Below are 26,520 nucleotides of genomic sequence, written 5' to 3' on the forward strand. Positions count from 1 at the left end.
CACGACAGCTGTCATTTATTGCCGCGTTACATTTTCGCTTCGCATTGCGCGATTATTTTCTGATGAAATTCTTGAGTGAAAAAATGGATAATCTTCGAAGAAACGTGGAACCACTTGCAAGTAAAAATATTCAATAAATATAGTGACATGTTTCGCTTTATAAAAAGCAACTTTATCAGATCACATTATAAGGGAAAAACACCCAACACGGGGCTCAAAGAGTCCTCGAGACAAAACTTTGGGGGATATGCGAAAAAATAACCCAATGCATGGACAAATTCAATAGATCAAAGCAAGTTTATTTTTTGAACAATACCGTATATGCATAATTAAATATTGAAAATTTTTGTATATTTATTTTTATTTTCATATTTCCAGCTCGACTCAAGGTGGCCGCATCCGGAAACGCCGCTTTTTATTATGCTACATGTTTTAAGGTAGAGGCTTTAAGCACTACTGGCAACAAATTTGTAAGCCTCCTCTAAGTGTTAATAAAATGAATTTTTGATCCTGAATGGTGTGTTTATAATGTTTAGAAATTACAAACAAAATTAATTGACTAGATTTTTAATTACTGATGATTCGGTAATTTGTTTTTTCATTTTTTCGTTTTATTTTATTGCCGAATATTCAGCGAACGTTTCACTGAGCAAACAGTAAATCTTATGCTGGCGATTTCGGCAATATTTGACGTTTGTCAAATTTGAGGGTGCCGAGACGCTCAGTTATGTTATTGTTGCCGAGATGATTGCTGATTACTCGGCTAAGCGAATCTCGGCATTTTTTGCCGAGACTCAGCTAAAAAATTTAAGTGTGTACTCACATGTGTCATGATGGCGCCACGTTACCCTATCAAAAACATCCTGTCTGTCATCTAGACTGTGTTTATTTTTTCATTTACAAACAGAGATGCCATTCATACAGAATTATCTCTAATGTATTGATCTGTATACGTCCATGCGAATTTCCTGCAGGATGCAGATTTAATACATATTGCCAAAACTATATACAGAAGTGTGCCTACTTCTCATCCTTCAACGCAATACAAAATCGAACCCATTTTGTTACAATATTTACTTCTGGTCTGCCGTCACTTAATTTCGGGTGAAAATTACCAACACAATCAAAAATAGTCTAGAAGAACAACGTTGAGAAAAATAGATGGTTACCTTCTAACATCGCTAAAAAAGTTAAATATATTATCAACGTAATCCAACAACTTATTGTGACGATTCATTTTCAAATATTATGATGAAATCAGGCATCCCTTCAAGCAGCTGATCGGTGTTGACAAACGAGGGGGAACCAAATAGTAAAAAAAAACTTTTACATAACACAAGGGGTGTACCGATAATAATTAGTTCGCGCAGTACAATATAGATTTATTTATTTATTTATTTATTTACAATCAATCAACAGACACAATTTGGTCCTAATGATAATTCCTAATAATATTCAGAAAATTTGTACGTATTCTGCTTCGTGACACATTAAAATCATACCCAGATGAAACGCGGTTGAACGATCTCTGTAAACCAATAATAGAACCGTTTGCGCCATAGTTGGTACGTCGTATAGGAAGTCGAAGAAAAGCGCTGTTGCGGAGAGCTCTGGGTCGCACATTAATATTAATTTCGTTGAGCAAAACGGGACAGTCAATCCTACCGTTGAATATATCTGCTATTATCAAAGCGCGTGATAATTCTCGTCGCACTTGTAATGTGTCGAGACCTATTAATGACCCGCGACTTTCATAACTAGGTAGTTGATGAGGATCGGTCCACGGCAATCAGCGAAGAGCGAAGCGAACAAATCTGCGCTGTATTCACTCAATTCTATGAGCACCGTTCAGGTAGCATGGGTTCCAAACTGCCGAGCAATATTCGAGAGTTGAACGAACAAGCGAGCAGTAAAGCGATTTTAGACAGTGTATGTCTGCAAAGTGCTTAGTTATTCTCATTAAGAATCCTAAGCTACGGGAAGCATTAGCTACAATGTAACTGATTATTTTTATAAAAATTTACTCATACTGTCATGTCTGTTAGTCTGTGATTATATGTTCTTCGCGTATCTCCGTCGTGTGGGGCTCGCTGAGAGTGGTGTCTGCGTTTGCGGTGAGGGTTATCATAACATGGAGCATGTTGTTTGGACGTGTGTCGAGTATTGTGATGCCAGGTCCCAACTCATAGGTTTCCTTCGGGCCCGAGGTATACCACCCTTCGTACCAGTCCACGACGTCTTGGCAACTCGAAATCTTCCTTATATGACTCGCATCTTCAACTCCCTTGAAAAACTATCAATGCCTAAATTTAGTGCTCTCCTTATCTCATTCTCGTCTACAGCTCTACGCACTCTTCTTTACGTTGCTGGAAGTATGCCCTGTGCAAACAATGCTTCGGAGCATGAACCTGCTTTGAACTGATTGAGTTGCTGCAAACTACCGAAAAACGCCATACCAACAAAGAATCCCAGTCAAGGATAATCTCTCTTGTTTCAATCTGATCTAATTGTGATGATCCAGAAAGTTCAAAGTGTATCTAGAAGATTTGTGCCACAAACGAATGATATATTTATATTTCCCACCCTCCTTACATTCCTTTATTAACTCTAGGGGAGTATGACGCCCCTTGATACGGCGTCCCTTCTTCTTCTATAACAACAACGTTAAGCTAAAGCAAATGAGCCAAATAAAATTTTAATTGAAAAAAAGAAGAAAAATGTATCGAAACAACCATACAAATTATATTGAAAGAAATCATATTACCCTTAAAAACAAAACAAAATGTATGATTTTAACGAACAAAAACGTAAGTTGAAATACTAATCATTTTACCTATCATCAAAGTCCTGCAAATATTATTCTTATCTAAAGCTAACTCATTTTAAATTGATTTTAAACTGAACTGAAATTAACTGAAACGCTTAGGTAAAATATTTGTAATGTTTATCAAAATATTTATTGAAGAAATATAATCCGCTGAGTAAAATCAAACATATAGTTTTGTAGTTTCTAGCAACAATATTAGCTAAATTAAACCAAATTTTCTCTTGTCACTATTTGGATTCAGACATAGCCAACAATCAATTGATTTTCTTTCTTACTGAGGATCTCAATGAAATACGACCTTAACCATTTTCCCGAGTAGTAGGGTAACAGAGGTATTTTGGCCCACTTTAGGATTGATTTTATTTTGGCCCACTTTTAAAAAATATCCACCAAATATTGTAATATCTTTAAAAACCCCTTCCGCAATAGGTAATTTAATGTGATTAGCTTCAAATTGATGCAAAATGAGTTACTTAACATCTATAAAATCCGATGAAATCTATAAAGTTTGTTAGGTGGGCCAAAATATATGAAGTGGCCAAAATACCTCTGTTACCCTACTCATGTTTTGGTGGGTTTCGATGCATCATAGGATAAAATTAACGGTTTCCACAACACAATTTACCTAAGTGTCTTGTTCTGAGCGCCTACTCATCAGTGAAGTCATCTGAAATTAAATTTGTTTTATATTGGATGCGTTAATCATTTAAAAACCATACTAAATTCTAAATCATTCTCAACATATTTTAACTGGGTAGGGTAACAGAGGTATTTTGGCCCACTTTAGGATTGATTTTATTTTGGCCCACTTTTAAAAAATATCCACCAAATATTGTAATATCTTTAAAAACCCCTTCCGCAATAGGTAATTTAATGTGATTAGCTTCAAATTGATGCAAAATGAGTTACTTAACATCTATAAAATCCGATGAAATCTATAAAGTTTGTTAGGTGGGCCAAAATATATGAAGTGGCCAAAATACCTCTGTTACCCTACTCATGTTTTGGTGGGTTTCGATGCATCATAGGATAAAATTAACGGTTTCCACAACACAATTTACTTAGTGTCTTGTTCTGAGCGCCTACTCATCAGTGAAGTCATCTGAAATTAAATTTGTTTTATATTGGATGCGTTAATCATTTAAAAACCATACTAAATTCTAAATCATTCTCAACATATTTTAACTGGGTATCACATCACTACTTTTTACTTCAAACAATGACAAGAAAAGTTAAGAATTCCATAATTGCTTCATTATTATGTACTCCATGTACGGATAAAAAGCAATTTTTTACTAATTTTCAGTATTTTTATATGTTTCTTATTCTTACTATTAAATGTTTTTGTTGGTTGAAAATTACTCAATAGTATATAATTAGAGTGTAGAATGCATAGATACTTTTTTAAATAAACAACATAAACAATTAAACCCTGTAGCTGATGTTACAACCGTGCTCCTCTAGTGGAAAATAAAGTAACTAAAGCTGTAAACAAAGCACAAATCGGTGAAATTTGACACCAAATCGGTGTGAAAAATTATATTTTTCCTATTTAGCCGCTATTTAATAGTCATTGTTTTGGTTCAGTGATAAATTCGTTCTATTTGTGGCCATGGACCCGGTCAAGTACAAAATACTACACGAAAATTCAATGCAGAACAATAATGGCACATCGGCGTTGAACGTGTTTCTGCACATCGTGCCATCGTTTTTCACCAGTTTCCACACAATTCAGCTTATCTCTGCAACCGCAATCGCACAAATTCCTGCTCGGTTTTTATTAGAATTTTTCCTGATAGTATTTCCCTTTGTACTAATGGTTACAGTACTGAGCCAGCTGGTCAGCAACATTTCCATTGCTCTACTACTGATAACTGTCATATCATCACTTCAACAAATGAGACACAAAACCCACCTGATGCCGTTTGTACAAATTCCGGGTAGAAAACCACAGTTTATAACTGCAGCGAGGGCACTCATAAATCTAATGACAGCAATTTGCATATTAGCGGTTGATTTCCGTATTTTTCCCCGAGAACTGGCTAAAACAGAATCGTTTGGATTCGGATTGATGGACGTAGGAGTTGGGCTCTATGTGTTCAGCAATGGAATCGTTTATAAGCCGGACAAAGATCAAAAGCTGAATCTGATACGAGTGCGGAGCGTTCTATTAGGTACATTACCGTTGATCGCACTAGGAGTTGGACGCTTCTTCGTTACACAGGAAATTGACTATCAGCAGCATGTTTCCGAATATGGAGTGCATTGGAATTTCTTCATTACATTGGCTATCGTTAAGATTGCTGGTACATTTATTATGGATGTTATAAAAGATCCGGAAATTGCCAAATTTATTGCTATAACCATTTTATGCTGCCACGAAATGATGCTGCACCTTGGAGTATCTCGTTACGTTCTCAGCGAAAACACCAAGAGATCTAATTTTGTGGAAGCAAACCGAGAAGGTATCGCGTCTATACCTGGATATGTTGCACTATATTTGGCATCGACCAACGTAGGATCTGTAATGCGACCGTCGGTTGAAATTCAACCTGCTAAGAAATTCATCAAACAAGCCATCAAACTCAGTATCGTGGCCGGTGTTTGCTGGAAAATGATTTATGTATGTGAAGATATGTTTGGAGTGTCCCGACGACTTGCCAACATGGGATACGTTTTTTGGATTCTGTCCATCGGAACCACAATGTGCGCTCTGTTTATGTATTGTGAAGTTTTCATCTACTTCGTGCGGTTCGAGGAACCAAAATCGCCAGATCAGATCATGAAGGGTGACGATTTTTGCATCTGGTACATTCCACTGATATTCGAGTCAATCAACAGCAATGGGTTAGTATTTTTCCTCGGCGCCAACTTACTAACCGGACTGATCAATATGGTTTTCCAAACGTTGCTACTGGAGCCGCCGGCGGCTTTGACCATCATAAGCTACTACATTTTCATGCTATGCGTTGTGACTGTTTTTATGCACGTTAATAAAATCAGGCTGAAGATTTGGTAAGAGCTCAGGAAGATGGTTGTCGATTCTAGTCATTGAGGACAAAACCTTAAACCAACTAATTTTAAGCACATTCGCATTGACATTTTGCTCTGAAAGACTGTTCATAACACTTGAATGTAAGAATTTACAATTTACAAAGCGTATTGTAGAATAAAACCACATTTGTCGATATAATCAAACAATTGCGTTTCAGTTAGTTTTGATGACGTTTTTCACAAATTCTTGCGGTAATATGACGGTGAAATGCATGTGCTGGTTGGAGCTCAAATTTGTATATAAATCTACATTTCTCATAAAAATTGCATGCCATTTACGCATGTACCCAGAACCCGTTCCAAGCAAGTTAATTATTGTTGTCACCATATATGGTGACTCAGAAAAACAAGATAGTAACAGCTACCATATGGGAGCCCTATCAGCAGGCCGTTCAATTTTGTTGATTTTTGAGCGCTTGTTGAACGATATATTGCACGAAATATTCGTTCAATTTGCTGGAACGGTTTGTTGTTGTTTTTTCTCTTGCAAAAATAGTGTGAAAATTAAGTGTTACCGTTCCATAGAAAGAAAATTTGTTGTTATTCTACGTGAAGTAGAAGTATTGTGCAGGTATGTATTGTTAGTTTAAACAAATGAGTGGAGAAAACTTCAGAAATTCTGCAGTAAAACTAGTCCAACGGGGCTCCAACTCCTCATGTTAAAAATGGCTCAACAATGGACCTCTGTCTGCCGGGTTTGTTGAACGAAAAAAATAGCTTTCGGTTCAACGGTCTGTTTCAAAATCGGCAAACGAAGGACCCGTGTTGGCCTCCCGTTGAACGATTGATTGGACTTTCATTGGACCAATGATACAACGTATTGGACCAATGAAGGACCACCGTTGAACGTTTTTTTCTAAGTGGGAGGTTAGTTTAACCATACTAGTATAGTGGTTTTCAGCACACAATAAAATCAGATGATGTTGACAACCCGCTTGTGAGGAATTCTGGCAACCGTCAGAAGGCTGGCTGCATTCCGGCAGCTGTCAAAATTGTTCGGGCGAAATTGTGTCATTATCTCGCCGTACGTGTCTTGTTTATTTCCCTCCTCTTTCTTTTTTTTATTGGATTTAATTTGAAATTCGTCAATCCCGCATGTACGTACACAAAACGAATCTTGAGACGAGGTAAATGAGATTGAAACACAGACTAACAGACAGGACACTCAAATTAGATTCTTCAATCATTTTAACGGTCATTTCGAATATTCCTTTATTTGGGACAGTACTCACATGTGTCATGATGGCGCCACGTTACCCTATCAAAAACATCCTGTCTGTCATCTAGACTGTGCTTATTTTTTTCATTTACCAACAGAGTTGCCATTCATACAGAATTACCTATAATGTATTGATTTGTATACGTCCATGCGAATTTCATGCAGGATACAGATTTAATACATATTGCCAAAACTATATACATAATTGTGTCTACTTCTCATCCTCCAACGCAAGACAAAATCGAACCCGTTTTGTTACAATATTTACTTGCTTCTGGTCTGCCGCCACTTAATTTCGGGTGATAACTACCAACACAATAAAAAATAGTCTAGATGAACAACGTTGAGTCAAATAAATGGTTACCTTCCAACATCGCGAAAAAGTTAAATATATTATCAACGTAATCCAATAATTTATTGTGATGATTCATTTTCAAATATTTTGATGAAATCAGGCATCCCTGCAAGCAGCTGATCGGTGTTGACAAACGAGGGGAAACCAACTAGTAAAAAAACTTTTACATAACACAAGGGGTGTACAAATAGTAAATAGTTCGCGCAGTACAATATAGGTGGAGCTAGTGCATAACGAAAAAAAAATTTTATAAGAATTTACTCATACTGTCATGTCTGTTAGTCTGTGATTGAAATATGGATGTGTTTGGTAGTGAGAAAGCAATCCCACTTAGAAAAAAACGTTCAACGGTGGTCCTTCATTGGTCCAATACGTTGTATCATTGGTCCAATGAAAGTCCAATCAATCGTTCAACGGGAGGCCAACACGGGTCCTTCGTTTGCCGATTTTGAAACAGACCGTTGAACCGAAAGCTATTTTTTTCGTTCAACAAACCCGGCAGACAGAGGTCCATTGTTGAGCCATTTTTAACATGAGGAGTTGGAGCCCCGTTGGACTAGTTTTACTGCAGAATTTCTGAAGTTTTCTCCACTCATTTGTTTAAACTAACAATACATACCTGCACAATACTTCTACTTCACGTAGAATAACAACAAATTTTCTTTCTATGGAACGGTAACACTTAATTTTCACACTATTTTTGCAAGAGAAAAAACAACAACAAACCGTTCCAGCAAATTGAACGAATATTTCGTGCAATATATCGTTCAACAAGCGCTCAAAAATCAACAAAATTGAACGGCCTGCTGATAGGGATGTTATTGGCAAAAACATTTGCCATGATTAGTATATATCAGCTGTTTTTTCAAAGAACGGCGAATCTAACATTGACAGCAAATGGAGAAAATCATCGATGAATGTTTCGACTTCGGATTCAAATCGTGTTTAGAAATTATCGTATATTCTCTGATCAATTTATGATTAGTCGATGAATTGTTAGTTTATTTTCAAAAGGCACGCAAATGTCACCACTTTCCTTCTATATCCATTGAATAAATCAACATAAAAAGAGTTTCGCCCTTTTTCGATTTGTTTACTTTTATACTTCCTGTGTGAATTATAAAGATACGCCCTTGCGCATTTTTCACGAAATTGACTGGTTTTCGCTACTAAGACAAATCTGTGAGTAGTTTTATTGTCTCTTTTACTATTTCCAGTAATAAAAGGTTCGGTAACTATCTAAAATAAAGAAAATAAATAGTTTCGCCCTTCCTTACCAGCAATTGAAGTATCGCCCTGTTTGTTGGCATGGAACACGGAGGGCGAAACTTGCGTAAACAAATGGAATGACAGTTTCGCCTTTTATAGTTCTTGGTATTACCAAGATTGAGATTTTTGTAGAATACGAATTTTTAGACAAAATTGTAGGATTTTGAAGCATTTATTGGTAGGAGAGAGAACCTCGATTTGTTTACTTTTGTAAGATACGTCCTTCTTTGAAAAACAGCTGATATGAAGGGCAATAACTTATTGCCTTTCATATGTATCTTTTATTGAAAAAATAAAACTAAGACGCTTAAAATGTAGAACCGATTCAAAACGGTTCTTCCAATCTTGTATGGCAAGAATCCGACAGAAAAGAACCGTTAATAAACGCTAGGCGAAATTCTCTGCCGGAAACGGTTGTTGCATTGTTGCCAGACTGCCCAGTGAAAATGGTTCTTGAATCTAATCCGACTGGTACAAGAATAAGAGGAGCGCAGCGAGCAAGGTGGATCGATCAAGTGAAGGGTGATCTCAGAAGCATCCATGCCTTGAATGGCTGGCGACGAGCAGCCATGGACCGAGTTATGTGGAGACGTATGCTTGATACAGCAAAGGACACCTCAGGCCTATAGCTGTTAGGTAAGGTAAGGTAAGCAATCAACGCCTCTGCTTTATATGCTGTCATATAAAGCTTCATTACTGCGGCAGATTCCATATTCCAACGACGAAATTGCGATATCTTGTATTAGTGTTCGTGGCATTGCAGGTGAGTAAATTTCATAAGTAATAATGATAATGGAAAAAATGTTATTTCAAAACATGGAGAACTCGATTCGGAGCATCGTAAACACTTGACACATGAATATCTCTAGCGGATATGGCAGGTTTTTCTGAAATAATGTCCGAAAAATTTGCTGAGTTAACGGAAAACTCTGTGTAAATACTTCTATTAGGAATTCTTATATAACGTTTTTTCTACACTTTTATAGGAACAGTATTATTCCCCAAGAAATTCGCTGGTAAAAAACCCGAACGATTTCATAACAGAAACATTAAAATGTTAAATAGAGCAATGAGTTAATGATTTTGAATGTCTACAAGGGTTCAAAAAACAAGTTCTTGCGCTAACTAGTGAAGGTAAATTTATCATCATAGAAAAGTTTAAAGTAACGAATATTCAAAATCAAAATCAATTGCTAGAACTCGCTCGTTTCATAGCTGAAAAAATTGGCTCAGAATCAGAAATACTGTAAATAAATTTTTATAGATAATGTTAAATCAGTGAAAAATGTATTAGAAAAATAAAGCAGGTTTTACTGTATTCTTGTTATTTTTGCATCGAAATTTCAAATAATATAACTTTTGAACATTTTTGCATGTTCGAATGATCTTCATTATTGTCAAATTAACCAGATTTCCGTGTTTCGAAAGAACCAGAAGTGAAATTTCAAAAATACCATGGCACTAGTTAAAACAATAAGTACAATGTAAACATAAGATGCTTTCACGGTTATACAGTTCAATAGTACTATTCCAGGGCCAAAACCATTCATAGTAAAAGTGAGCTTGCATATTCCCGTTTATACGCGGCGGGCAGATTTCCCCCCAGACGGCTGGCTATGTCTGCCAGCCATTTCGTCGTTGGAATATGAAATCTGCCGCAGTAATAAAGCTTTATATGACACTAAAAAAAGCAAAGGCGTTGATTGCTTACCTTACCTAACAGCTATAGTCCTGGGGTGTCCTTTGCTGTATCAAGCATACGTCTCCACATAACTCGGTCCATGGCTGCTCGTCGCCAGCCATTCAAGCCACGGATGCTTCTGAGATCACCCTCCACTTGATCGATCCACCTTGCTCGCTGCGCTCCTCTTCTTCTTGTACCAGTCGGATTAGATTCAAGAACTATTTTCACTGGGCTGTCGTCCGACATCCTTATGACATGCCCAGTCCATCGTAGACGTCCGATTTTAGCTGTCCGTATGATGGGTGGTTCTCCTAGCAGCTGTTGGAATTCGTGATTCATATGCCGTCTCCACGTTCCTTCTTCCATCTGCACTCCGCCATAGATGGTCCTCAGTACCTTTCTTTCGAAAACACTGAGAACGCGTTGGTCCTCTGCCAACATAGTCTAGGTCTCGTGGCCATAAAGAACAACCGGTCTAATGAGCGATTTGTAGATGGTCAATTTCATGCGGTTGCGTACTTTTCTCGATCGGAGGGTTTTTCTGAGTCCAAAGTACGCACGATTCCCTGCCAAAATACGTTTCTGTATTTCTCTGCTGGTGTCATTATCGGCGGCCACCAGCCCAAATACACGAATTCGTCAACCACCTCGATATCGTCACCATCTATCAATATTCGTGGTAGGAGGCGTAGTGTTTCTGCTCTAGAGCCTCTTCCTCTCATGTATTTTGTTTTTGACGCCTAGCTTCAGCTTTCAGTCCGATGTAGGTTTCCGTCATCTTCTCAAGGTTACGTGTCACAATATCAATATCGTCAGCGAAGCCAAAAAGTTGTACGAACTTTCGGAAGTCGTGCCACTCGTGTCGATCCTCGCTATTCGAATCACACCTTCCAGGGCAATATTGAACAAGTTACAGGAAAGTCCATCACTTTTACGTAGCCCTCTCCGAGATTCGAAGGGACTCGAGAGCGTCCCAGATACTCGGACGTATCACATCACTCTATCCATCGTTGCTTTGACCAATCGAGTCACTTTATCCGGGAAACCGTATTCGTGCATGATCTGCCATAGCTGTTCTCGATCGATTGTGTCGTATGCCGCTTTGAAAACATCGTCAACAAAACCCCAACTTTGTAGTTCTTATTCAATATTCAAAGGAAAGTTTATTTTAAGAATCCCTTAGTAATTTTAATGCAAATATGAGCTATATGAGAAAGGTATCATAACTCTACTAGGCGGTATAAAACAGGTTTTTTTCTGTCGTTTAAAGGCAGTGTATTTTGTCGATTGTCTTAGACAAGGTACGAAAGTAAACTCAAGTCACCTAGTTATCAGACGCTGTTCTTAATCGAGAATTGTTCGATCAATCATTGATAAGGAGCATCGTGGGTAAGGGGCGGATCTGTTCTTAATCTCAATGATACGTGCGATTTTTCTGCTTTGAGACAAACAACGCATTTTCACCGAATGTCTAGCTAGTTTTGTTCAGTAGAAAATCATTTGTTAATTCAAGATATGAGAACAACAGTAATCCCATAAGAAAAAGGCTTCTTCAAATACGTCGATAGAACTAATCATTTGCGCTTATATTACTTGATTTGGTAATACAATTTGTAAATCTATTATTAATAAGATTCTATGAGTAAGTTATAAAACGGCAAGTTTCACTTTGAAGGCTTCAAAAGCTTATACCTATCGATCAGTATAAATGGCTAAAACATCATAGAAACGGTTGATAAAATTTTCTTTGGAAACAGATCAAACAAAACTTAAGTGACTTCATCGTTAAGTTTCACATAAAATACAGTCAAAAAAAGGTAAAACCTACTTCTACATGGCCGTTTAACTACTAACGTGTCTTTTGTTCACTGGACCCGGCAGTGATCTTCAACATCTTCAGCAAAAATGTCGGAGGCAAGGGCACACCGCATCAGAACACTGTTGACCGCTGCCCGAGCCAAATAGCCGGTAGTTTGAATTTGAGACAGTGAGAAAAGTGGCGAAATATCCTTCGTGGTCGGTAAATCATTATCCTTGCAGTACATGCCGAAAGAATCTTCCAGTAGGAAGTCCAAATCCAAAATCTGATTAAACCGAAGTTCTGGATTACGTCGCAATATGGTCGCGACGATGCACAGTAGCTCCACAACAATTTGACGTCGTTCTGGCTGTTCGATTTTATTCAGCATCTCTTCAACCTGCAAGGCGAATGAAAATTCACTTCGACTTTTGTTGGAAAGAGTCGTTGTTGCTGGAAGCGTGTGGCCTTGTACGGTGATGCCTAGCGGCGTTCGTTCCAAAACATCCCACACGTGGTTATAGAAAGAGTGCGGCACGCGGAACAGACATCCTTCAAGCTGGCGACGCTGCAAAGCACTGAAACCACTGATGGAAGAAGCGTTAATTATCAACAGAAAGTCATGAAATGATTCATTCAACTCACGATTCGTCACTAGCGTATTCACTAACCGTTAGAACCCTTTGCAGTAGCTTCCGGATGTGAAACGGAGATAGATTTTCGATGTCAGTTCCTTCGTCACCAGTCGTGACCAGATACAATCTCATCGCTTCCAGTACCCAACCTACGCGGATCTTTAAAATACCCTTGAATATGTCCGGATTGGTTGCGATCAGTCGACCACAGTAAAGCACCACCTCCTGCTGCAGAACGGCATAGATCACATTGTACGGTTGGACCGTCGAATACATTACGTTTTGAATTTCTTCCGGTGTCATCGGTTTGTCGAAGACGGTTTCTCGTTGTCCAAGAACTCCTACTGTTATTTGTTTCCCGTTAACCAGCACCGTTGTGATGAAAGGTGAAATCGAATCGACAATGTGACGCAGAAGAGAACTGCAATAACGAACAGCCCGCCAGTATCGGAGGGTACCGGCCCGACTGTAAAGATCGATTAACCTAGCATGAACCGTATCACCAGCGATTTCATAGTTGGCACCCTCGCGATGCAGTAGAATTCCTAGCAATTGACTTTGTAAAAATATCGACTCTGTGCTTCTCAGTCCCTCGACAATTTCGACCGTAGATTTCGTCTGATACTCAGCTGCACTAATCTTCTTCTCCCGGTACGATTGCGCTCTGGGAACATCCGTCAAGCTTTGATATCCGATGTAATCGTGATGAATCTGGGGGAAAGCTGTTTCACTGGGATCGGGTAAATCCAAGTGGGACATGAAATCCAGATGTTCAATGCAGGAACTCGAAATTAAATTCTGCAGACGGCCGATCCGAACCTTCATCCCGTCACAGTATCCCTTCTTCAACATGGCTAACAGATCGATCATTTCCTTGAACTGAGGATCACGCATATGCTCCTCGCGAATCAATAAACAAACCGTTGGTCTACCCGACAACCGCCAGTATTTACCCACAAACTGGAGTTCCGTTTTTATGTCATCGATCAGCAAAGCCATATCACGGTACAGATAGAAATCAGACACTTCGAAGATCAATGGATAGCAAAGAATCGTCATGCCACATATACGATAGACCTAGGATCCCAAATAACGAAACATATTAGCTTATTTCGTTTTTGATTATGGATGCGACATCCACAGTACCTTACTAGTTCCGAGTGAACCAACCGGTCGCGGAGGTCGTCCAGACAAACCGAGCTTATCGTTGACTCCCAACTGCTGGTAAACGTTGATCAACTGCGTAGAGGACCAAATTTGAACTGGTTCAACCTGAAACACGAATACTGGAACTGAACGTATCGAAATAAATCAGATCAGATCTTTACCTCATTTGGAGTTTGCGTTTGAATTCCGTAGGTCGCCATCATCGCTTGCAGACGCATCGATTCGGTGATCAACACGATTTGAACCACCAAGTCGGTAGCGGTTCCCTAGTGTATTGGTTTTATGAGTCAAAACAAAAAACGAAATGAGTGATGTTGGTTGTGATTTGAATGTTTCTGAATACCAATTGCAATTCAGTTATATAAATTATGTACAAAATAAATCATCTAGTTAGAAGTTTGTTAAAAGAAACTCTATAAGAAAATCTTGGTTAAGCACAAGTCTGTAAGTCAATCTAGAACTCCAGTAGTGTTAGCACAGACTAACAGACATGACAGTATGAGTAAATTCTTATAAAAAATAATTTTTCGTGATGCACTAGTTCCACCTATATTGTACTGCGCGAACTATTTACTATCTGTACACCCCTTGTGTTATGTAAAAGTTTTTTTACTAGTTGGTTTCCCCTCGTTTGTCAACACCGATCAGCTGCTTGCAGGGATGCCTGATTTCATCAAAATATTTGAAAATGAATCGTCACAATAAATTATTGGATTACGTTGATAATATATTTAACTTTTTCGCGATGTTGGAAGGTAACCATTTATTTGACTCAACGTTGTTCATCTAGACTATTTTTTATTGTGTCGGTAGTTTTCACCAGAAATTAAGTGGCGGCAGACCAGAAGCAAGTAAATATTGTAACAAAACGGGTTCGATTTTGTCTTGCGTTGGAGGATGAGAAATAGGCACAATTATGTATATAGTTTTGGCCATATGTATTAAATCTGTATCCTGCATGAAATTCGCATGGACGTATACAAATCAATACATTACAGGTAATTCTGTATAAATGGCAACTCTGTTGGTAAATGAAAAAAATAAACACAGTCTAGATGACAGACAGGATGTTTTTGATAGGGTAACGAGGCGCCATCATGACACATGTGAGTACTGTCCCAAATAAAGGAATATTCGAAAAGACCGTTAAAATGATTGAAGAATCTAATTTGAGTGTCCTGTCTGTTAGTCTGTGGTGTTAGATAGGCACATGACATTTAATGATCTTACGTTACTTCAAATGGTATTAACAATGAATGTGCACATTTCAAACAGTTCAGTGTATATTTTACAAAGAAAATCAACATATTTCCGATACCTACGATTATTACTTTTATCATTATCTTTAAAATATTTTCTACTACTGAAATTTCGATAACAATATGTGCCATTTAAATGTAAACAGTTTCTATTCTTCCTTTGAAATTAGACATCTGTTCTAATCTAATGGATCAAAAGTCAAACTAGGGTCGGATCACCCATTCGCTCTTCGCTTGTTGTATGTTCGAGTCCAGACCCAGAGGGAGTCTTAGTGTCAGCAGGATCGTAATAATAACTATGCAATGATTTTGTACGCTAAAAATTGGCTGCGAAGTTTGTTGAAACAGAAGGGCCAAATTCCACGAAAGAAATGTGATGCCAGAAAAAAGGTAAAACAAGCGTAACTACAATCCCTATAATAATTACCGAATCGTATGAACAATAATGGTGAAAGGCCAAAGGGTTAAATATTTGTAATATAAAACGTCGGTGTAATACACAAAATTAAGATTCATAAATACAAAACTGTACGTCGTAGTTAGAACCTTCCACCAGTCCACCAGATTATCACTGAAGCAACTACAGAGCTGGATTCAGGAATTGACCTTTGGATTGGATTCAGGAATAAAATCCTAAGGCTGAATTAAGAACCTGGATTCTGGTCCACCTGAACATAATTTTATAATTAGAATTTAGTTTCAGAATTCAGTGTCAGGATTCAGTTTTTGATTACATGTTCAGAAATTAAGCTTAATGACTCTGGAACTGGTTTCTTGACTAGATTTTGGAACTGAATTTAGTTCCTTAATTTATAGGCGGAGCTTGATTCCCAAATTCTGATTTAGGATTTCAACTTCAGAATTCCGAATCAATGAAGATATGAATTTTAAATCTGGGCTCGGCAACCTAATGAATTTTGGAATTGACTCCTAAACCAGAATTTTGTTTCTATATTTAGTTTAATAACTGAATTCTGGAATTCAGTTTCAGGAATTCTGTTTTAGAATAATTTCCAGCATTCAGAAACTGCATGCTGGAACTAAATTCGGAACTTGAATTCAGTTCCACCATTTAGGTTCCATGTACAAGTTCCGAATTCAGTTCTATAACTTCAGTTCAGTGAGTTCAGTTTCATAATTCTAAAATTAAACTAATGAACTGCATTTTTAATCTGGATTCCGAATCCAAAATTTGCTGAGTTTGTTTCCTATTACGAATTTAGTTCTTTAATTCAGTTTCAGTTCCTGAAACCTGGTTCAGAATTTCGGTTCTGGTGTAGATAAATAAATGATGGCAAAAACTACTCAACACTTGTGCCCTGGTTGTTTTAACTAAAATGTTGTCAATTTAACTAACATCTGTTGATTTTGTCATAACCATTCATGTAAACGAAATTGCTGTATTCAAATACTGTCACTTGGCGGAGACCGAAGACAGCAAGACGCAGAGTAAAAATCCTCTTAATTTCACCAGAAACGTTTCATATTGAAAATTTTCAATGGCAAATGAACATCATTCATGTCAGTTACGTAGTGGCCGTTTCATGTAATTGAAAGTATGCCGAAGAATATAAGAGTTAATTGTAATACAATTTTTTGAATTTATATCGTTTATTTATACCCGGGTTCAAACTAGTTACGGTCGTTCACCGGTAATTGTAAAACAAGTTTTCCATGTATTAAGTAGATATTCCTACAGTATAAATGGTTTAATTTCATCTGCGATTAATCTATTTTCGGACAGTTCATGTCAATGTAATTAAAAACGCTTAACGCTTAAAAATTTGTTGCCAAAGCAAAGTGATAGTATTTGTTTTTGCCTTTCTCATATAGAAAGGTTATGCAATCACTTGAAAAACCGACTAGTGAAAAGTGTCATATACCATTCGACTCAGTTCATCGAGCTGAGCAATGTCTGTGTGTGTGTGTGTGTGTGTGTGTGTGTGTATGTATGTGTGTGTGTGTGTATGTGTCAAATAATCTCACTAGGTTTTCTCGGAAAAGGCTGAACCGATTTTGACAAACTAACATTCAAATGAAAGGTCTCGTGGTCCCATACGGAATTCCTGACTTTCATCCGGATCCGACTTCCGGTTCCGGAGTTATAGGGTAAAGTGTGTTACATATTGTACACCGTCACTTAAACCGGCGAAACAAAAAACGTAAAAAATTTTCTAAACTGGTCTCAAAACCACACCAATCGATAGTTATTATCAGTAGGCAACTAAACAAACCGATTCCGGCTATCCTGGTTCCCGGTATCCGGTTCCGGAAGTACCGGAAATAGCGGTCATATATACCAAAATGGATCTCACTCACTTTTCTCAGCGATGGGTTGACCGATTTCCACAAACTTAGATTCAAATGAAAGGTCTCGTGGTCCCATGCGGAATTCCTGAATTTCATCCGGATCCGACTTTCGGTTCCTTAATTATAGGGTATTGTGTGTTTAATATTGTACACCGTCACTTAAAATATTTTCGGATGCAACAAACATTTTAATCGTAATCTAGAGTGCGTACTAGAAGAAGTTGTACGTCATTTTAGTTGGTGGTCGTCTGAACCGACTTCTCGGGTTCCGGTGCCGGAAGTGCATATAATAGTGAACCCATTTCGTTTTCTTAAGGATGACTTACTCAATCAAAGCACTGTTTTATTCCGTATGAGAAATTTTGAATAGAATGCCACAATATTATATACATGAGAAAGGCATCATTACACCACTAGGTGGATTAAAACAGGTTTTTTTAAGTGCATCTGTAGCATTAGCCTAATGCACCATTCTTGAAAATGGAATCAAAAAAGCTCTTCCAACAAGCCGTTCTGCAAGTGGAGTAAAAATATCTTAATGCCCTGTGAACATTTTTCTGGTGAATTATCTCTTGGGAATCTTTTGTTTCATTTCTATAGGGGCCGTGCACGATTACAAGTAGCGCCATTAGTGGCGAATAGGCGAAAAAACTCTACCATAGCTTGACACTGTTACCATATGTTCACGCTGAATAAAACAGTCAAAAACCTGTTTTAATACAACATAGTGGTGTAATGATCCTTTTCTCACATCAATCATTTTCTCATATATAATACTGTGGTATACTATTAAAAATATTTCTCTTCGATTCTTAAAATAAACCAAAGAGATTGTGCATTAACTAGTGTAACCTAGAGAATGAAACAGTTCTCTGACATCGATGAGAAAATGAGAAAATTCGCTGCCTATCCCGGGGTTTCAAGCACTTTACTCAAAATTGTGAAAAAACGGGGAAGAAAACGGAAATTCCAAGAACATACGATTCTAGATAATTAATTTTTCTATCGATTCGTATATAAATTGTGCCTGATAAACATATTTATCGAAAGATTTCGTGCGAGTTATAAAAATAAATGAGTTTTTCCTTATTCTTTCGCACGCACACAATGTCAACGCATGCATTGGGGTGTGCAAAATGCTACATGCGGTAGACGCTAACAACATTTCTTTTGTTTTCGTTTTCCGTTCTCTCTGCGTAAACGTTGAATATAGATGAGTAGAAAATGTAAGTAAGTGTTACTACTTTGTAAAATAATTTCTATTCATGTTTCAGTAGAACCAGAAATCAGTAATGATTTTCATCGCTACTAGCTTTGACGCTTTGTTGAAAACGTAGCACATCCCTACATATGCGAGTTGTTTATAGCGAGAAAAGAAAAAAAGAAAACCAAATTTTAACAAAACTCGCACGAAATCTCGCGAAAGAAAAGCTTTCTAACTGATATTTTTCGCCAAATGCATAGTAAAATCATTTACCTACAATCGTATGTTTTTGATTTTCGGTGAATCGGGTTAGTATTTTAGAAATTTGCAATTTAGGGTGAAATTTCGGCGACAAAGCAAGAGGAAGCAGTGAGTTGTCTTGCTTCGACCTGACCATGGCGAAGCGCTACCTTAAGTAAACATGACAAATATTATACACAAATCTAACTGCAATGACAGAAAATGACGTGGTCGTATTTAGATACAGAAAGAATAATTCGACTCAAAATTTAATAGTCAGTCGATGTTGAACAATCGTTCAAACCACACGCGAATAGTTCCTGAGTTCGGAAAAAAAATCCGCAAAGAAAAAATGCTAGAAAGTATATATATATATTTTTTTTTATATCATTTATTTTACCCCGGCTTTAACCATTTTGGTCGTTCACCGGGTAGATGTTATAAAATTTAACCGTTTTGGCTTACAGAGTTTTGTGCTTTTATGTTTGTTTTGCTTTCCCATTCCGTTGGGGCCGCGGAAGTCATCCCAAGGGGCTAGAAAGTATATATTCGAACATCATTCGTACGAATGAAAAGTCCCGTTCTCGTTTATACACGAATAGACGAAATGCCGTGGTTTGGATTTGTCAGTTTGATGTTGCGAAAAGGTTCGAATACATTGAAAACAGTTGACTCATTTCCAACAAATTTCTTTTCGAATGTAAAGGTGATTTGCAATCAAATGATACATTTATTCTTTGAATAATACATTTAGAAAGCATAGTAGTCATTGGCAAACTAACGCAGAACTAATTTTACCTGACGCACAATCTAAGTTCCATTCTTTGAATCTTTTTTAGGTTGACGATTGAATTTAACATGGGCTCTTATGGGGAACTCATATAATTTCAATTATATTGTAGAATTTTAGGATCTGTTACTAGTACTGTTCATATGAAAATGTAATAAAATTAAAACACTATTTTTCATTATAATATCGCATATTTGGTTCGGTTTGCGCATCAGTATGGTCTTTCAAATAACCTTTCATGATGTACGCGACGAATAAAATCATTTGAAAATAATCATGACGAGCTTTCGAATATATGCGCATTTCGAAGTTATTAGGCTTCAAATTTTACCATATCTACCAAATGTTTCATGGAAAATACGCCATGGGAAAGCACACTTTTTTATATTAAATGCATGATTTTTCTGGGATAGAATCGAGATGAAAACAGTGACTTATGATGGCTTATCACTAACAATAATATGCACTTCGAAAACAAAATGCAGCCATGTAAACATCTCCATTTTTTGGTACCAACTTAAGAGTTTTACTTGAAACTTTCATGTGAGCGGATCGTTTCCAGCTTTGGTTACGATGGCTACATTCCATGAATTGGAATTTGAATTGATATCGCACCCACTATATTAACCAGATTTAGTCTCCAACGACTATTTTCTGTTTTCAGATTTGAAAAAAAAATTTATGTTTAGAGATTTGCATCGAATGATGAGCTCATTGCTGAGATTAAAGCGCTTTATTAGGCTAAGGAGAAATTGTGGTATAAAAGTTTTAGAAATCTTGGAACGTCGTTGGAACAATTGTACTGCTATTCATGAAATTTGGAATAAATAATTGTTTTCTTTGTCAGACCCGGGACTAAGTTGATCGACGTGTTTATACAATGGAACGCGGCATCAAGAATTATTCTCTTTCATAGTAGGAAAATATTATCAAATTTTCGGTATATTACAGGTTGTTACATAAGAGCGTGGTCACGATTACTCGCGATTGGTAAAGTGGAAAGTGTGGCAGTAGTGTCCTTCATGCAATGCGAGTATAAATTAGCTGACTATTGTTTATAATTCGATCACAGCATTTTTCCAAAATGAGTACCGCGTGCGCCACGCGCTTCGAAGCAGTTTTTTTCCTTGCATCCGAAAGGTCCCAAAAAGACCCAAGCTGCCGCGGCAAAATACATGAAAAAGTCGAAACAGTTTGTGAGTAAGTGGGTGAATCGTTTTAAAGAGGTGAAAGATGTCGAAGTCTTTCCAAATCGCGGTTCGCGGTTCTGTCGGTGTATTGTCGGAAAAAGACAAAAAAGTGATTTGTGATCTGTTTTTGAAGAATCCGACATTAACTTTACGCGAAGGTGCTTCAAAATTGACCAAAAAGATTAAATTATATTGTACGGAACTGTTCGCAGACATTGGCCTTCTCAGTCGCCCTATGCCAATAAAATTGAGAAAGTTTGGACTCAAAGGAAGATGAAGCTTGGGAAGAACAGACCACACAACTTGTTCGCCGAATTCACAAAATTTGGAGGTCATTTTCAGAAGAATACGCGCCAAAATCTCGCTCAAAGTATGTCTCGAAGATGTCAAGCCATTATTAACGCTGAAGAGGATTGGCCTTGCTATTAATGTATTTGCATGCAAGTTTTTGATCTAGTAAAACAATATTCAAAAGTATTCTCGTACTGAGTCTTCTCATTTTGTCACAACAGTGACCACGCTCTTATGCAACAGAATATTAGAAGTCATTATTTGGAAATTCTAGTATAATCTCAAAAAATATTTTTTTGAAAACAATTTAAAATTTTCTGTCCGAGTTGAATTAAAAAATTTCGGGATAACACCAGAACACGACAGAGAAAACCGGAATTGCAAATTCGCGTAAAAAAACTGCGTAACTTCGGAAATCCTTAACTTTGGAAATCCGCAAGAAAAACGTAAAAATAAAATCCTTTTTTGATGCCCCAAGTGCTTTAGATAAAAGCATAAAATGTCCAGATCGGTTGTAATAAAAAAATTGAAAAAAATCGATTTGGGGACTTGAAAATTTTTGAGATTTCCGAAATCGAACTTTTTTTTTGTCTTGGAAATGCATGAAACGTCCAGATCTGGTGAATACAAAAAAAAATGTTTTTTTAAACAATCAAAAAATTTCTGCCATAGTTGGAATAAAAAAAAAACGAAGAACAGCAGATTTCGACGTTTCATGTATTTCTAAGACAAAACAGGAGAACCGGAAAACTTCGGAAAACCGTGTAAAAAAGCCGAGTAGAGAAACCGCTTGAAAAAAAAACCGTTTTAAAAAGATCTCAGTGTAATTGGGATTGTGTGTATTACTTTTATCAATTACCCTGTCTTCAAACGACTGTTATGCTAGTTATGCTAGATGGTGAACTATATGCAAAATGATCTGTATGCTAAATGATCGTATCCCAAAAAACTGTATGCCTAATGATCGTAGGCGAAATGACCAGACACCATCAAAACATTAACATTTTACGATATTATATTACAAAGAGCACAGAAAACACTCGAAGATAGAAGAGAATAATTTAAAGAATGGTTTAGTTTTTATGTGATTAACTAGGGGTTCGACTATCAGTAAGTCAGCGATGCGAGGGAGATGCGCATTTTTTGTTGTTGTTTTAGATACACATCACTACCAAAACGGCTACTTATTTTACAACAGTTACTTAATTGATCTGTGACAGTAGAGCCAATCTAACACAGAATCTTACAGTTTAGTTTCGTATTGTTAAAGCATGCATCAAAACAAAATTATTCCAGCTAAAACAACGAAACATTGCTCCAACTTCACAGACTATGTTAACCTACAAAAACTTAGAAATACAAGATCGTACAAATTTGTAAACTGAACAAAAGAAAAACTCTACGGTTTCTGTGCAACTTAGCCGATATGTACAGGGTGAAAGTAAAAAAAAAACATTTCCACTACTTCTGCTACTGAAAAACTACTACAAGACAAGTTTATTTACGCGCTTCTCCGACCCGTCGGACACCACGGACTGCTGATCCTGTTCGACGTCGGAATCCTTGGGCTCGTTGGACGTCACCACTTCACTCTCGATCACTTTCGACAACGCCAACGGACGGTGCATTACCGCGAGGGCCTTCCGACATATGTAAAAAAAACACCGCACGATGACGACGGCGTCGGTCGGTATGTGTGTGTGTGTGTGTGTGGGTGTCAAATTATTTGTATGTCAAGTGGTTTAGTTCGGTTTTTGGATTGTTGATTATTTAGTTGAATCCGGGGAAAGATTCATATTGTTCCGCGCGTATTTACCCAGTTTTGTTCGTTCATTCGTTCGATCGTTTGCCGTATGTACAAATGGAGCACGCGTGCACACACAGACACATGCGCGCGCCCAGATGGAAAGCATTTTGGGTTGGAAGAAAAAGTAGAAGTTGGCCTTTGAATATTCAGTTAAACACTTGGTTATGGGTAGCAACTCAAAAAAAAAAAAAAAAAGAAAACAACATTCCAGCGAAGAATGAAAAATAAAATGAACGGGTGACCAGAATACGGAAACCTAGTTCGGACATTCTACGAGACGGTGTAATATATTCTAGTCACCCGTGAAATTGTGAAAAGATATTCGGTTGTGCAGTTTTATAGTTCTGGAAAAAATGTGGATAAACTTATTCGAGAAAGGGTACTACATCTAATAACAACCATAATCAGTCGAGTCTGAAATATTCAAACCAGTACTTACACTTCCAATTTGTGTACGCTGAAATTACGATGCAAATAGTCACGTTAAGCGATTAAATAGAAATTGAACAAAGAAAAAAGAATATTGATTTATCTTCCAACTACAGTTTTAATACATTTGGCGGTGATTAGCGTCTATTCGAGAGTTTTCAACGAAATCATCGCCAATCTCGTATAGTATTCTAACCGCTTTCATGATCGTGACTATAAAAAGATGTAAGTTGTGCAAACAAGCGAATTGAACGATATTTTCAATGATCAAAGTTAGTATTTTTCTTTTGGGTAAACAAAATATGTGTGGAAGTGGAAGATTTGTAGACAGAAACTGCCCATGTCCCAATGTTTGACTAGAACTAATGAATCTAATAACAAACCAGTAAAAAAAACAAATTTCAAAAAATATAACAAAAGTTAATTCACACAGAACAGGAAATGATCCGATTTATGGTGGAGAATGGACGGAAAAAAATGATGCTAAGCTATGCGATCATAAACGACCTAAACTCATAGAAAACGAGCAAAGTTCTCATCCGCAGAGTTTTACGTTTCTAAAGCTACGGAATAACTACGAAATCGGTTTCAACTAAAGCAGCACTTTACTTACAATTCCCGGCTTAGCCTGTGAGTTTTATTTGGTTTTGGTTACAGAGGAGAGGATGATGAGCAAATGATTGATTGAGATTTCATTTACATTGTCGAAAAACCGGGCGTTATTATTGTTCGAGTAAGGCAGCATATGCGTGGGAGAGAGAGAGAGTGCGGTGAAAAGAGAAAAAAATCGTTAATTCTGTCACCATCCATTCCACCGAAAATAAATAGTCTAGAGTGAGTAACCATGGTACTCGCTAAAAGCCTCCAATTTTTGCTCTCCAATTAACCCCCGGGTTTTGTTTTTGATTTTTAATTTTGGCTATACAAATGGAAAAAATTATCCGTCCTGGCGAAGGAATGGAACCTACCTGGAAGGCAGAATAACGACCGGCTTTACGGGGTCGGTTGTACGACGGCAAATAACGCCGGATCGGGTCTAACTCGTTGATGTGCAGCAGACCAGCGGTTAGCAGCTGTGCGATAATGAAAACTGATTGACCCCAGAGAAACAGGGACTGGGATGAAGCCCGAGTGAACATGCCGTCTCCATCCGGTGCGTAGCACATCGAAACCACTGGATCTGCGCAAGCACAAGAAAAAAATATTCGATTGTTTCCTGTATCTCTTAGTAATGATTCCACCACTCACCCCCATTCTGATCCGAATGCATACATTTCCGCAATTCCATCTGATACTCTTCAATCTGGTCCAAATTATTTTTGAACACCCCGTCGATGATCATGTACGTGTAGAACATTGGCCACTCACACTCGTATCCTTCGAAGTCCTTGATTTCACCCTTGTGATAGTAACGGCGCGTTTTGTCCTCCAACCGCGAAAGGTAGCCATCCCTGCTGAACCGCTTGAATCCTTTCTTACCTTTCAAACGCATTATAACATTAGCCTTTGTCATCTCAACCAGGCGATCCTCGTGCGAAGCGAACGCCGGAAATGACAAGGTCGGAATCAACGATGCATCCACTCCCTTCGAACTGGATTCGCGAGGTAGCATGGTTTCGAAGATGCTTCGGTTGCGATTGTGCGCATCAATATCCACATAGACGACACTCCACGAGGCACCTTTCTCCCCAAACAGATTGCACCCGTTGATGGCTTCCAGTGCGGATTTAGCCATACCGATCGAGGAAGCGTGAATCTCCGGTGTGCCGTCGTTGTACTTCGATCCTCGTTCCCACATCCCGTAGTCGGGTGTCCGGTAGGCACGTTCCACGTAGTAAACCAGATTCTGCACGAAAGCCACCTCATCCTGAGTGTAGATAATCTGCAGCCCAGAGGATATCATTTGAACGAGAAAAATGAGGTAGATTGAGACCACATCGATTTGCAAGTGGTTGTATTTTTCATCTGAATAAATTTGTTCACCCGTGTGCAAATGAAATTTACAGTGCAGCGCATTCATCGCACATTGGCGAGATTTAAACTTCTCCACACGATGAGCCTGTTTGATCCAACATTCAAGCACACCGCGCATGCATTTAACTGCCGATTGACCGAGCTCGTAGGATTTGCCACGGTCATCGTCGATTCGCCTAAAATCGAAATAAATATTGCTTGACATTGTTTGTTGTATTCCTGTTGTAACTTACCTATAGGCTTGGTACAGACTCCAAATTGAAGCCGCACAATAAACGCTATCTCGAATACTGCCTACGTCGCGATCACTACTCAAAACGGGAAATAGACCGGTTATTGGACTCTGAAACTGGAGCAATTGTCTTTTGACTGGAAAATGAAATAACAAAACAGTAAATAAACAACGCAAACAACATTCAGTCAAGGACGAATCAATCAGTCAAAGCCGAACGAGTAAAAGTGAAATCGAAAATCAGTCAAATCTAACTTACCGATCCCGTAGTAAATGTCAAGCTGTTTGACCGTATCTTCATAGTTTGAAATTTTCAGAAACTGGTCCAAATTCATATCGTCCAGGCTGGGCTGGCGGGCAACCGATGGGACCGAGCTCCTGTAGAAAAAATAACGCCCCGAAAATTAGGATGATGAAATTATCTCTAAATCACTGGCCTACGATTGTACTACTTACAGAACATGCCGTTCCAGAGTTGTCATGATGCTAGATTGTTAGTTCGTACTTTTCCGTGGCCTATTTCCTGTTGTTTTAGGCGAAAAACTGCAAAATTTGCTCCGAATATTCAATTGGAGCTCAACACGGAAAAATAAATTTTTGAATGACACAGTTGACGTTTCAATGTCACAAACTGTAGCGCCTCTGGTGGAAACACACCCGTACTGACGCAGTAAACAAGTGCACCTGCCGAAAAGCGTTCCGAACAGACAAATCCAGCTACAGGGGGAGAGATTCAATGGGCAGCGCAAGTGCCACCCTCACAGCACAGAACCAAAATTAAAAACC

General features: G+C 37.9%; 2 protein-coding genes across 8 annotated transcripts; one reads left to right on the top strand and one right to left on the bottom strand.

The window, feature by feature from the left end:
- The first annotated feature begins 4,333 nt into the window (after window positions 1-4,333).
- Window positions 4,334-6,007, top strand: LOC131431216 (uncharacterized). Its single transcript, XM_058596798.1, has one exon. It carries the CDS (start codon window positions 4,440-4,442, stop codon window positions 5,844-5,846), a length of 1,407 nt encoding a protein of 468 aa, XP_058452781.1. The 5' UTR covers window positions 4,334-4,439; the 3' UTR covers window positions 5,847-6,007.
- A 5,994-nt stretch (window positions 6,008-12,001) lies between these two features.
- On the bottom strand, window positions 12,002-26,349 carry LOC131431217 (probable phosphorylase b kinase regulatory subunit beta). 7 transcript variants are annotated; one of them, XM_058596799.1, is made up of 12 exons: window positions 26,191-26,349; window positions 25,994-26,112; window positions 25,736-25,871; window positions 24,777-25,678; window positions 24,497-24,708; window positions 24,142-24,156; window positions 23,539-23,556; window positions 22,798-22,932; window positions 14,170-14,274; window positions 13,988-14,113; window positions 12,852-13,918; window positions 12,002-12,793 (listed from the first exon to the last, which is right to left on the bottom strand). In XM_058596799.1, exons 1-12 carry the CDS (start codon window positions 26,214-26,216, stop codon window positions 12,274-12,276), a joined length of 3,381 nt encoding a protein of 1,126 aa, XP_058452782.1. In that variant the 5' UTR covers window positions 26,217-26,349; the 3' UTR covers window positions 12,002-12,273. The 7 variants fall into 7 exon arrangements, with proteins under 7 accessions (XP_058452782.1, XP_058452783.1, XP_058452784.1 ...); XM_058596800.1 differs by lacking the exon at window positions 24,142-24,156; XM_058596801.1 differs by lacking the exon at window positions 23,539-23,556.
- Between the last annotated feature and the right edge of the window lie 171 nt (window positions 26,350-26,520).

The sequence above is a fragment of the Malaya genurostris genome, chromosome 2 (assembly GCF_030247185.1).
Source record: "Malaya genurostris strain Urasoe2022 chromosome 2, Malgen_1.1, whole genome shotgun sequence".
NCBI lineage: Eukaryota > Metazoa > Arthropoda > Insecta > Diptera > Culicidae > Malaya > Malaya genurostris.

Excerpts from the sequence above, each read along its gene's own strand:
- LOC131431217 (XM_058596799.1), bottom strand. The coding sequence starts at position 26,216 with ATGACAACTCTGGAACGGCATGTTCT. Across the intron at positions 26,113-26,190 it reads ACTCTGGAACGGCATGTTCT|GAGCTCGGTCCCATCGGTTG; the intron begins GTAAGTAGTACA and ends TTTTTTCTACAG. Across the intron at positions 12,794-12,851 it reads GAATACGCTAGTGACGAATC|TGGTTTCAGTGCTTTGCAGC; the intron begins GTGAGTTGAATG and ends TTCTTCCATCAG.
- LOC131431216 (XM_058596798.1), top strand. The coding sequence starts at position 4,440 with ATGGACCCGGTCAAGTACAAAATACTACACGAAAATTCAATGCAGAAC.